Genomic DNA, 13,894 nt, shown 5'->3' on the forward strand with positions numbered 1-13,894 from the left:
TCATTGGGAACATCCTTCCTGCATAATCCAAATCACACTGAGCATTTTACATCCTCCTCACAGCTTATCTTCCCACACAGCTTTGTATCATGGTATCTTGGCCTTTGATACCCAGGCAGAGTATAAAATAAACAGGTTTTACTAAAATTACATAGCGTTTTGAAAAGATCACACTTGAAGCTCTGTCACAGTTTTGATCACTACAGAATATACTTATTTTAGAGGGATCTTGTGATGCAGTGGCAGTGTCCCTCCCTCTGGGGAAGAAGTTCTGGTTCCAGTCCCATCTATTTCAGAGGTGTGTCATAACATGTCTGAACAAGTTGATTAAACATGTCTGTTATATTTGGGGCTTAATAGAAGGTTCATTACATTTATCCCTCAGTTTGAGAGAAATTGATTAGAAAAGTACCATGTAGAAAACATAGAAGCAGGAATAAGTCATTTTGCTCTTTGAGTTTACTCTGTCATTTGATATGATCATGACTAGTAATCCAACTCGTACTGTTTATGCTTTCTCTTCATATTGATCAATCTGTTTAGCCCTAATACCTCTGAAAATATTTTATGCTTTGATTTCAACCACTTTCGGTGGAGGACAATTCCATAAGTTCACCCACTCTCTGGGTGAAGAAATTTCTCATCTCAGTTCTAAATGGGCTATCCACTACCTTAAACTGTGACCACTGATTCAAGACTCCAATCCTTGATCATCGGGAACATTCTTCCTCTGTAAATATAAAAACAATGACTGCAGATGTTGGAAACTAGATTCTGGAGTAGAGTAGTGCTGGAAAAGCACAGCAGTTAAGGCAGCATCCGAGGAGCAGGAAATTCGATGTTTCAGGCAAAAGCCCTTCATCAGGAAAGAGTCATAGAGATGTACAGCATGGAAACAGACCCTTTGGTCCAACTTGTCCATGTCGATAGGTATGCTAAATTAATCTAGTCCCATTTGCCAATACTTGGCCCATATCCCTCTTAACTCTTCTTATTCATGTACCCACCCAGATGCCTTTTAAATGTTGTGATTGTACCAGCTTCCACCACTCTCTCTGGCAGCTCACTCCATACATGCAGCATTCTCTGCATGAAAATGTTGCTCCTTAGGTCCCTTTTATAAATTTTCCTTCTCACCCTAAACCTATGTCCTCTAGTTCTGGACTCCACCAACCCAAGGAAAGGACCTTGTTTATTTACCCTATCCATGCCCGTCATGATTTTATAAACCTCTATAAGGTCATCCCTCAGCCTCCAATGCTCCAGGGAAACATGATTTTCCCCATTTAATGTGCAGATTTAATCCCTGCCAGAAAGAAACAATAACTTTCTGGTTGGGAACTATGGAAAATAAAGAACATGAAAGCATAGGAAGGGTTAAAGCATGAAGACCACTGGCAACCTGTGTTCTGTGGAAGGCAGGATGGGATAACCATAGTGGAACATTCTTACACCAATTAGCAGAGTAAAGTTAAGGCTGAAAGGTCACTATGGCGAGATGAGATAACACAAGTGATAAAGCAAGTTTCTCTGTTAAGTGTTATTATGACAGGATTGGGACAATAAATATCTGGGACATGACATTAAAATATCTAATTAATAGTTAGTAGAGTCAGCTTGTGACAGCAGACTATTGTAACAGATGGAATAGCTAAATATCTATCATGACAGGTTAGTGTGGGATGGAAAGATCACTGTAGCACAGTTAGCAATAAATATCTAACCGTGACATTAGAATAATATTAAGTAGAATGTACAACTAAAGAGATAATGGGAACTAACATCACTGATTTATTGTGTCGCTAGGGTGAGGTACTTTGATTAATATAGTTGGACATGCTGATAAGTTAAAAGAAACATGATAAAAAAAATATAAAAATCCACAGACCCGGAGGTTCGTGGGCATTCGAGAATCTGCTTTCTCAATGTCACGGTTTTTTGTTTGCAAATAAAAGACCGACTTCCTGAAGAACTCTCTGCGTCTTCTGGTGGTTCTCTATATTTTCTCCACAACAGAACCTGCTTATTTTGCATAAAATTCCATGTATTTAATTCACCCACAGAATTACTATCTAGCCTCTGGAATTAAGGACAGGTATGATGATGTGTCCATTCTGTCAAAAGAAGGACTTCTAGTTATAAGGCCCAGAGCAGCAGTTACAAGAACATACCAGCATTTGACTTTTGGAGGCTGCAGTAACTATAGGATTCAAGGCCTGAGAAAGCTCTTCAGTGCATCTCTCACTCTTACTTATACTAAGGAGTACTTAGGAGCTGCAGTCGAGTGTAATATAAGGGACAGAAGGAAGAAGAAGACCTCTCCAAAAATCAAACATGGATAGGAAGTAAAAAATGAGGTCTGCAGATGCTGGAGATCACAGCTGCAAATGTGTTGCTGGTCAAAGCACAGCAGGCCAGGCAGCATCTCAGGAATAGAGAATTCGACGTTTCGAGCATAAGCCCTTCATCAGGAATGAGAGAGAGTAGCCAAGCAGGCTAAGATAAAAGGTAGGGAGGAGGGACTTGGGGGAGGGGCGATGGAGGTGGGATAGGTGGAAGGAGGTCAAGGTGAGGGTGATAGGCCGGAGTGGGGTGGGGGCGGAGAGGTCAGGAAGAGGATTGCAGGTTAGGAGGGCGGTGCTGAGTTGAGGGAAGTAGTTAAGCAAGGAAACAGCAACAGTGTCACGTTTCCAACTTGGAGACAGAGCACCATAAGGTTTGAGGACTACAGGTAAAGTTTGGTAAAGACAATGACACAATATTTTCAATGTTAAATTCCACACTCTGAACTTCCCAGCATTCTCTTGTATAGAGCTTTTCACGTTATCACATCTTGCAACTCCATTCATTCCTTTTTCTAAAGACATTTCACATCCGAAACTGAACAGACATCAGTCACATTCATCCTCAACCGATTGCCCTCTCATATCCATTCATCACAGTAATTCTTCACAATATGCTTCCTTTCCATCCATATGAGTCATCACCAGTGATCAATTCTTTCTGTTTTCTCCTTGCAGGGGGAGAGTACACAACTTAGTGAGAGGCAGTGGCCCAGGGCAAATGTGTCGGTTATTGGCAACACATACCCACCTAGTCCATTTTTCTTCTTCGAGATTACAAATGTCAGCAGCAACCTACCATGAAAATCTTACTCTTCTTAGCTCGAAGCGTTCAGACCTGTTGATTCTCTGCAAATAAATCCTGACCTTGCCTCTTTCCAGCTCCTTAGTATTCACCCCCTCAATCCTTGTTGTGTATTGCACTTGCTTCTCATCAGATATTATATAAACTGACTGTGTGAAAGCAGCAGAAAAGTGGAAGGTAAAGTGAGTGAAGAATAAGACAAGTGAAAGAACTTCCAAAAAATTGGAAATCAATTGCCTCATTGAAAGAAAAGTGCTTTGAACAGCAATCTCTCATGGACATGATGTAATTCCTGCACTTCACTGATTAAAACCTTCCAGTTTGTCAGTTGCACTAGTTAGAGTTTGACATGTTTAAATTCATTAAAATTTGACAGAATGAGAGGCTATTTCATTTGCTGTTAAAAAAACCCTAAAGAACTGGATGGGACAAATGCAAAAAGTCCATCTCCAGTTGGTGGAGTGTCTAGCGTTAAGGACTGTAGTCCCAGGCTAAGGTTCAGCTATTTGAGACTGAAGTGAGGAGACATTTCTTAACGAAAGAGGCGTTGAGCCTTTGGAATGCTCTATCCCACAAAAGGATGGATGCTTGATTAATGAATATGCTCCAGACAGAGATCTTTAGAGTCTCGGGTATCACATGAATCAAGAAAATGAGGATATGGTGGAAAAGTACATTTGATGGGCACATTCCACCAACACCTTTTTGAATGGGGAAGCAGTCAATTCCTGCTTACTTAGGTTCTCATAATATTCCTAACTTTGATAACCAAATATAATGCTGGAGGCAAAGGTTACATTCAAGCACATTTTTATTCACTTTTAGGATATGGGCACCATGCTGGGCTGACCATCCCCAATCGCTTGAAAAGAGGGTCACAGTCCACTTTCTTGAACCAAACTTTAACTACCACAAATCCTCGCGATTTGCTCTACTGATCACAATACGGAGTCGAAATTTGTAAATTGAGTAAAGTTGGGTGGTTGGACATAAACCACAATTTTATGGGAACAACAACCTACTTCCTTCAAAACACGTTAAAAAGTTTTGAAATGACTTATTTATGGGGTCGCTCATAATGCCGAAGTAGTAAAGCCGTTCACTATTTAGACATTTAAAAAGACATGCAGCTGGCCACTCTTACAAAGCCAGTTTGGGGGGTAGTCCTGCTTTGGAGATACCGGTGTTGGAGTGGGGTGGACAAAGTTAAAAATCACACAACACCAGGTTAGAGTCCAACAGGTTTAATTGGAGGCCACAACCATCTCACGAAGGAGCGGCGCTCCGAAAACTACTTTGCTTCCAGTTAAACCTGTTGGACTATAACCTGGCGTTGGTGTGATTTTTAAGTTTGGGAGGGGACGGCGCTGTTCGCGCGCAGACGTCCACATGCACGTGCTCGCGTTACGCAACCGCGCGCGAGCTCCAGCCGAGGGACGGGAGAGAGAGTTAGTGTCTCCAGGAATTCCAAAGTACGGAATGGGAAGGGCTTCTGAGGACTGTTACAGAGAGAGAGGATCACGAGGAAGTCAAGGCCACACAACACACCCCGGGCACGGTGACAGGGCAGAGGAGAACTGTACCCTTGCCAGGACTCACATTACGCGTACTTGAGAGGGAGACCCCTTTCCCGCCCTCCCCATCTGTGACTGATCGGTAAGGGGGGGGTACCAGGCAAGACGTCTCCTGGACGCGTAAGCGCCACCGAGACGGGGCACCACGTCACTGGCAGCGAGAAGTCAGCAGATTTGATGAGGGAGGGACTCGTAGCGACTACCTGACAGAAAGGGGGTGGGGAAGAGGAGCAGCAGTGGCGGTGGGTCGGGGAGCTGTCCCGAGGGTTGACTCACTGACAGAGCGGTGGCGGCAGCAGCAGAGTGTTTTCCCTCGATCGCCTGACACCTTCGGACCGTGTAGAGCTCGAGCGCCGGACGTTCGTTATTCGGAATGTTCCATTGAACGCGCGCGACCCACCCCGCCCACCTCTGCCGTTCCCGGTGCCGCGCGCTGCTGCACATCCTGGCCGCCGCCGCGGTGCAAACTCCGTCCTGTCTGTCCGTCACACTTCATTTTCGCGTTGTTGTTTATAACCCATCCCCTTCCCTTTTTACCCTTTCTTCTTAAAGGAAAACGACAGCCAGCGTTTGTCGCGGTAAATGTTTAACACTGAGAAAGTGGTTCCTGGCGGCGCTGCTGCTGCAGCTGGTGGTGGTGGTGGTGGTGGTGGTGGGAGAAGGCACTCTGTTTCTCCAGGGGAAAGGGGATCATTGGTGCTGAAAGCAAACACCCAGGACAGGGCGAAGAGCAACTGCAGCAGCCCAACCTCAGCAGCTGCATCCGCGGATTCGATGCGGATTGTCCGTGAGGAGCAGGAGAACCACCACCATCCTCATCCGGAAGCTGGCAAGGTTGTGGAGGGTTTACTCAGCAAGTACACCAATCTGATCCAGGGCTGGCAGCACAGGTACGAAAGTAGGGAGTGTGTGCTGTATATACAACTTCGTTTGAGAAATATTTTAGGCGCAAACTGTGCTTGTCGTTAATTGTATGAAATACACCCATAACACTCGATATTTGGCGAACGTGGTATAATCTTATGTTGGGCTGGCAATGTTCCTTTATGTTAATGTTTCTGCATGTTGAAATATGAGCTGAAATAGATTGATCTTCACTGAGAGCTAGTCAGGCAAATAATTGATTTCGTGTCTCAATTAGGTATACTTAAATACTACACCAAGCCAGGGTGACCTTTTATTTTAGATAATCATTTTGTATGTTCTCTAATGGGTGCCCTGTGTTGATTAAAACCACTTTCCTAGTTAGTGCAATATAATGAAATGCAAAATTTGTAGCTCAAATCTCGTCAGCTTGTACTCATGAGGCATATTTGAGTAGAAAAACTGTAGTGATTACATGGAGATTATGTACTGTGAATTTTGGAGATCTGAAATGTGTATCAATTTAATATATCAAATAGTTCAACCTTTTTGTTATGCCTTCTCTGTGATCACTGCACATATTGATGTAGCTTTATTATCTGTTTCATAGTGTTCCAGCAGTACTCCGTATATAATGGAGCTGAAGCTTAATTTAAATGACAAGTAACTAGTTTAAAGCTGTGTTTCCAGGCTTTTGAGTACTGATCATAAACCTTCTGAACTTCATTTATGCTTGTCAAACAACTTTATGCTGGCAACTGAACTTTGGTATTTCTCATCGCACAAAAGAATAAGGTATCATGTCAGGTGCCATTCTTGAAGCCTCTTTCAACAGTTGAAGAGTCATACAGTATGGAAACAGGTCCTTTGATCCAACTTGTCTATGCCGACCAGAATTACTAAATTAACGAGTCCCATTTATTCCTCTAAACCTTTTCTATCCCTGTACCTGCCCAAATGTCTTGTAAATGTCATTGCACCCATCTCAACCATGTCTTCTGGCAGCTTGTTCCATATATGCACCACCCTCTGTGTGGAAAAGCTGCCCTCCAGTCCATCTGGCATCAAGTATTTTTTATATAACGCAGATGAAAGTTTTAATTATTGTCTTCTGGTTATGGGAAAGCACTTTAAACTCCGTTATATAAGCACTGATTTAATTATAGGAATCTATTGCTTCCTAAGTGCCACTGTTACAGATGCTCTGATTCTGTGCAATGAGCAGGCTCAGAATATTATTGCATGATCGTGATCTTATACTAATTTTGGGTGTGAGTGAATAGTCGCTTTTTACTGTACTTTGACAGTGTCCTCCATTTGTAACTGAGAAGATCTTTTTGTTGGATTCTCACTTCAGTTTTAGACTATTAGATTATGGTCTGTCTTGAGTTTTTTACTTTACTATCTGATGGTTTGTAAAGTACAACTACTTGCTTTATGAAAGCATGAAATTCATTTTAAGAGAATGGTAATGCCATCAAGGCTTACTGTTTTTGTAACATAAATTGCATTGTAACTTAAATTACTTTACATTTGCATTTGTTTCAGTTGCACTTTATATTTTAAAGGTTTCTAAATCTTCTGGTTTATCCTAATATAGTGATGTTCTAATATGGTAAGGTCCACAACAAGATTTGTTTACAGACTACTTCAAAGTAGCAATGTGTGAAATGAAACTTAGCAAACAGGAATTGAATGTCTGGAAATCTCTGGCATGAAAACATCTTGAGACAAATCTGATTAATGCAGTCTATTTTTACTGGAAAAACATTATTTACTTGTTAGAAGTGTGCGGCAGGTACAAGGTTGCTAGCTAAACAACCAAAATCCTTTCAGAATTTATGTATAGGTATACATATTAATAAATATTTTATATAGAATAACTTAATTTCTTCTGAAAAAAAAGTGTTTTTCTCCTTGCTGAGAACATACTAGAAGGAGGGATAATATTTAGATGTTATAGTTAAGTTTATTGAAGGGATCACTTTATTTGCACTCTGACACTTTCATAATGTAAAACAATATTCCTAAAAGGAACATAAAATATAATTCGGTTCTATTGTTTAATTTTTGGAACATTTGTAAAAAATGGAATGTTCTCCTAGTTTGTAGTGTAACTCTCTGCTAAGAAGTAAGGAAATGCAATCTGAAAATCTAGTTTTTTTTTGTTCCCTTTTGTTTTTATTGCCTTATTTTAGATTCTTTTCTTCCACCTGGGGGAAAAAAATTGACTGCCTAGTGTCCGTTATAATCAACCTTCCTTTTGGCGTACTGTTAGAAAATCCAGCACTGTTTGGAATTTATTCTCTTGCCAAATATTCTAGTCATTTGCTAGGTAACTGGAATGTTCTAGCTATTCGGAAGCTTTTTAATCATTTAGGCTAGGTAACTAATGTTACCATTCAGTATGGGAATAGTTTCAACTTATGTTATTGGCTACATTTGTTTTAGAAAAATCACTTTGTTAAATTATACCTCCACTGTTTAGATCATTTTGGATTGCTACCAGTTTAAGGTTTTGAATTCTTCTTCCATAAGGGAGACCAAGGAAAATCTCTTTGAGTGAATTGTTCAGATTGACATTATGCCTTAATGAGACTTGCAAGTGAATGTTGAAGTAGTACAGCATTAGGCTGAGGGTACATCACTTCCATGTTTGATCTTTCTGCACTTATGCAGAACTCCACAAAGGCAATTTTCTAATTGTTACAGATTAGTGATAGAGAATGGGAATTCTGTCTTGCTTTTCATCCGTAGGCTTGACACGGTGGCACAGTGATTAGCACTGCTGCCTCACAGCGCCAGGGACCCGGGTTCAATTCCCACCTCAGGCAACTGTCTGTGTGGAGTTTACACATTCTTCCTGTTTCTGCGTGTGTTTCCTCCGGGTGCTCTGGTTTCCTCCCACAGTCCAAAAATGTGCAGGCTCTGTGAATTGGTCATACTAAATTGCCCAGGAGAAAGTGAGGAGTGCAGATACTGGAGATCAGAGCTGAGAAATGTGTTGCTGGAAAAGCACAGCAGGTCAGGCAGCATCCAAGGAGCAGGAGAATCGATGTTTTGGGCATAAGCCCTTTTGCAGGAATGAGGAGGGTGTGCCAAGCAGGCTAAGATGAAAGGTAGGGAGGAAGGAATTGGGGGAGGGGCATTGGGAATGCGATAGGTGGAAGGAGGTTAAGGTGAGGGTGATAGGCCGAAAGGGGGTGGGGGTGGAGAGATCGGGAAGAAGATTGCAGGTCAAGAAGGCAGTGCTGAGTCCGAGGGTTGGGACTGAGATAAGGTGAGGAGAGGGGAAATGAGGAAGCTGGAGAAATCTGCATTCATTTCTTGTGGTTGGAGGGTTCCTAGGTGGAAGATGAAGCGCTCTTCCTCCAGGCGTCGTGTTGCCATGGTCTGGCAATGGAGGAGGCCAAGGACCTGCATGTCCTTGGTGGAGTGGGAGGGGGAGTTGAAGTGTTGAGCCACGGGCTTGTTGGATTGGTTGGTGCGGGTGTCCCAGAGGAGTTCTCTGAAATGTTCCACAAGTAGGCGGCCTGTCTCCCCAATGCAGAGGAGGCCACATCGGGTGCAGCGGATGCAGTGAATGATGTGTGTGGAGGTGCAGGTGAATTTGTGACGGATATGGAAGGATCCCTTGGGGCCTTGGAGGGAAGTGAAGAGGGAGGTGTGGGCGCAAGGTTTGCATTTCTTGCGGTTGCAGAGGAAGGTGCTGGGAGTGGAGATTCGGTTGGTGGGGGGTGTGGACCTGACGAGGGAGTCGCGGAAGGAGTGGTCTTTTCGGAACGCTGATAGGGGAGGGAAGTATATCCTTGGTGGTGGGGTCTGTTTGGAGGTGGTGGAAATGATGAAGGATGATACGATGTATCTGGAGGTTGGTGGGGTGGTAGGTGAGGACCAGCGGGGTTCTGTCCTGGTGGCAATTGGAGGGGTGGTGTTCAATGGCAGAGGAGCGGGAAGTCGAGAAGATGTGGTGGAGAGCATGGTCAACCACATCTGAGGGGAAATTGCGGTCTTTGAAGAAGGAAGCCATCTGTGTTGTTCGGTATTGGAATTGGTCCTCCTGGGAACAGATGCGGTGGAGGCGAAGGAATTGGGAATATGGGATCGCGTTTTTACAGGGGGCAGGGTGGGAGGAGGTGTAATCTAGGTAGCTGTGGAAGTCGGTCGGTTTATAGTAAATGCCCATATTGAGTCGGTCGCCCGAGATAGAAATGGGAAGGTCTAGGAAGGGGAGGGAGGAGTCTGAGATGGTCCAGGTAAATTTGAGATCTCAGTGGAAGGTGCCCGTAGTGTTAGGTAATGGGGTAAACGTAGGGGGATGGATCTAGGTGTGTTGTTCTTCAGAGGGTCGGTGTGGACTTGTTGGGCCGAAGGGCCTGTTTTCACGCTAAGTAATCAAGTAATCAAAATCATAATACCTCAACTATTGTATCACTTGAATTTGACCAACTGAACACTTCAATGGCTCTTTGAAAGGTTTCTGGTTTGAAGCATTAGGTCAGGTTTTTTGAGGAACAGTCACAGTCCTTCAATTTATTTTGCAAAATGAATTCTGTGTAAATTGACATATTCCCATTAATCCCATGTTTAGTGTTAGAGGACCAAGGGAAAATTATTCAGTTCAGAGATGAATAAATACACGATCAAAACTATGCATAACTATATGTATCTTTAATGACCTTAGGATATACAAAATCATTTGAAAGTCAGTGATCTGATTTTGGAACAAGGTCTGTGCAGTTGGGTAGGGTAAACCTGCAACTGATGCGTGCAGTAAAATCCCTCATATGACAAATAAGAAATGGAATGTTGGTTGAGGGATAAATAAAGGGCATGGCATACTTGTTTAAATAACACCTGAGATTTTTCACATGCACCTGAAAGAAAATGGTCCTGCACTACTACATGGTCAGTTTAAATTGTGCCTAAGTTATGTAATGGGGCATTAATCAACTCGCAAACTTAATCTTTAGAAAATAGTACAACTGACGTAAATATATAAACATTCTATTGCATTAACAAATATTCATATGGAACAGCATACTACAAGTTTTAATAGTAAAAGTCAAGTGAAATCAACTGAAAATCTTACATACCCTGTCCGTGAATTCACATGTGAATTTGTTTTAAAGAAAACCGCTAGATCAGCAAATAGAAGCTGAAATCGCTCAATCAGCAGAAATATTATGTTAGCTACTTCTCATTTGTAGTGAGTTGGGAATTCAGATATTGCTAATTGTTCTGACCTCTGCGCCAGGAGGTCTGGGTTGAAGACTCACCTAATCCAGATGTGGATAATAACATCTCTGAAAAGTAGGTTGAATTTTAAAAAAAGGCAAGTTGGGCTTTTATGGTGTAGCGGTATTGACCCTATCTCTGGGCTAGGATGCATGGGTTTAGGTCCCACCTGCTTCAGAGGTTTGCCACAATGTATTAAAACAGATTGTTTTCAAAATGTCAGAGTCATGTTGGGGCTTATGTCAGATCCAGAGGCCCAGGTTGCGGTCCCATCTGCTCCAGAGGTCACAGAATCCTACAGCATGGAGACGGGATCTTTGACCCATGTTGATTAAAAAAATCTATAAACTTAGTTTTCTTTCCTATTTCATTTACAAGTATGATGATGTCAGATTGTAACAGATGCTTCTATTATGGGCACGAAGGACCACCCACTTAAAAGTTTTTATCTGTCCTGCAGGAAACTCAACAGTTTGTCAGTTTTCATTCCTCATTTCTCTTGAGTTGAACTTCAGTACAATAAGTGAATAAGTTTAAATCATCAGATGTTCAGTTCCTAAAAAGAACTGTGATGAGTTGCACATAGATGATATCGTGCATCTTTTTGCTTCTACTGTTTTAATTAATGTGCATTGCTAATATTAACAGACAAGATGTGTGCACAACATCAAGCTACTTTTCTGATTTCAAATTATCTTCTCAGCTGCAGAACTGTTTGGCCAGATGGAAAATTTAAGTAAGGATAAGTGGGTGAGATGGGAAGAATTTAAAGTTGCTCAAAGTCCTTGCACTAGAGAAAAATGGGTATTTTTTTGTTAAAAGTTATAGGTTTCCTGTTATTTGTTTCCTTAGATTGCATAGCAAAGAAATACCACTCTAGAACTACCATCGTGAGGTGTAGAAAATGGGACAGAGATGAAATGTCAGTTCCCCACACTTTTGAGCAGATGGCTGAATCATGTATATATTGTGTCCTGCACTTAATAGTCCATAACAAAATTGTCTTTTAAATGTTATTTCTCACAGCACCCCTTCCTCATTCCTACAGGCCCACAGTGAAAAAGAGGAAGGTAAAGGTAAGAGATAAGGGCTGAAGGAACAGGGTGACAAGGTAGGACACTGGATGAAGGGTATCGGGAGAGAAATGAAGTGGTATAAACAAGATTCTGAGATGGCTTAACAAGATTAGAGACTGGGAAGGCATGAGATTTGAGAAATGTAAAAGAGAATTGGAGGCGCAGGAGAATAAAAGATATTTAGCTGAGTTGGAGTAGGAGAGGAAACTGGGGACTGAAATCATCAACTGGTTACTCCAGAGGAGGTTATTTAGCCCATCAAATCCATGCCAACTTTGAGCAATTTAGCCAGTTCAAGTAAGTTGAGGACTTTCCCATAACTTGGGAAGCACCTCATTTAAAAGGCCACCACTGATGAGATTTAACACTGAATCTGTTACACCAACTCAGTCTTTGACAGTCTGTAGCCTGTTTGACAATTGTCCTGAACAAAGGACAGATTGAATTGAATTACTTTTATCGTTCTCCAGTGCTTAACAGTTGATTTTTAAAAGAAGATCACTTTCCCTTTCTTAAAAACTTGCAGTGGTGTGCTTCCCGAAACTTTGCTTGTGAAATCCAATTTAAAGTTCTATGGCAAAGTTAGGTTTAAAATGAATTAGGGTTTATTTGTGCATTCAAAACTGGGACAGTGGGAGAGACTTGTAACTAATTAACTAATTCTACACACACAAAACAGCAAAATGGATACCTATTTTTAGCCCACTATATTCAAATAATGTTTGGGTGAATGTAGCCTAGGCCAAGCATTAGGCCCCCGCAGCCTATGGTTGACATTTTTGTTTGGGGACATGTCTTCACTTAGCTTCACCTCCTAACTTGGGTCATGATGTGGAGGTGCTGGTGTTGGACTGTGGTGTACCAAATCAGAACTCACATGACACCAAGTTATAGTCTAACAGCTTTATTTGAAATCACAAGCTTTCAGAGCGCTACTCCTTTGTCAGATGAAGTGATGCTTCACCTGATTAAGGAGCAATGATCCAAAACTTATGATTTCAAATAAACCTGTTAGACTATAACCTGGTGTCATGTGACTTCTAACTTGGTTCAAGCATGGGGCGTTGGCAAGTATTAATTTATATGCCACAGTTCCATAATACCGCACAGTATGTTTAATAAAACAAATTGCACAAATTCATTGAAAAGTTCTTAGTGAAATAATTAAAATATTGAAATTAAACAAATCCATGATAATTGAACTGATCGAATACACTTAAGGCAATGAATAATGAATTGTGTCAACCACCTCCATCTGTGGTTTAAGAAAACATGTCAGAAATTTTATTGTTCTATTGATGTGACCAGTCATCTGTAGTACAGAATATGAACAGGATTTGCTGTTATGACATTGATTCAACCTTGGCAAGTTGCAATGACAAGTAAATTACACAACGTTTTTCACTTGCAGGCATTCTGGCAAAATGTGTCATAAGATGGATTTTCATCCATAAGTTATTAAATGACAGCTCAAAATTTCAGCTGTGCAATGAAAAGCAGCTGCTGATTGAAGCCCCAAGACATGATTTGGGCAATTCCCTGTGGAAATGAAAAATGGAGCACACCTTGCAGCTGGCTCTAGAAATGTTGGCAGAGTCTTGGGAACAGCCACCTGTTTGTCCAGTTAGGGAATAGTGCATCAGATGAGCAAATAAATAAGCATTTATTGAATTAGTGCAACATTAAAGTCTGGTAAGTTACTAGCTCTGGCTGTTTAAGATGCTAAATGGTATGGTGCTTACTCAAACTACTTGCTGTTTATCTTTAATCATATATAAAAATGCAAGAAGGATTTACTCCACATGTAATACTGTAAATGGTTCTTAAACCAATAGCTTCATTTCATAAGTCTAATGGAAATCTTAAAGAATGTAAGTTAGCAAATAACTACTTTCCGATGGGCAATTTACTTGGATTCAGTAAACCAATGGTTCCCAGAATATTACACCCAGTCAAGTAGCTGTATTGGAAATCAGACAGAGATCATCTGATCAT

At 41.5% G+C, this 13,894-nt stretch overlaps 1 protein-coding gene across 1 annotated transcript in view; it reads left to right on the plus strand.

The window, feature by feature from the left end:
* The first annotated feature begins 5,368 nt into the window (after window positions 1-5,368).
* LOC132832258 (oxysterol-binding protein-related protein 10-like) overlaps window positions 5,369-13,894 on the plus strand; it is a 240,495-nt gene continuing 231,969 nt past the window's right edge. Inside the window, exon 1 of the mRNA XM_060850094.1 lies at window positions 5,369-5,611. Coding sequence (XP_060706077.1) covers window positions 5,496-5,611 — 116 coding nt within the window. The 5' untranslated portion in view covers window positions 5,369-5,495. The remainder of the gene's footprint in view (window positions 5,612-13,894) is intronic.

The sequence above is a fragment of the Hemiscyllium ocellatum genome, chromosome 34 (assembly GCF_020745735.1).
Source record: "Hemiscyllium ocellatum isolate sHemOce1 chromosome 34, sHemOce1.pat.X.cur, whole genome shotgun sequence".
Lineage (NCBI taxonomy): Eukaryota > Metazoa > Chordata > Chondrichthyes > Orectolobiformes > Hemiscylliidae > Hemiscyllium > Hemiscyllium ocellatum.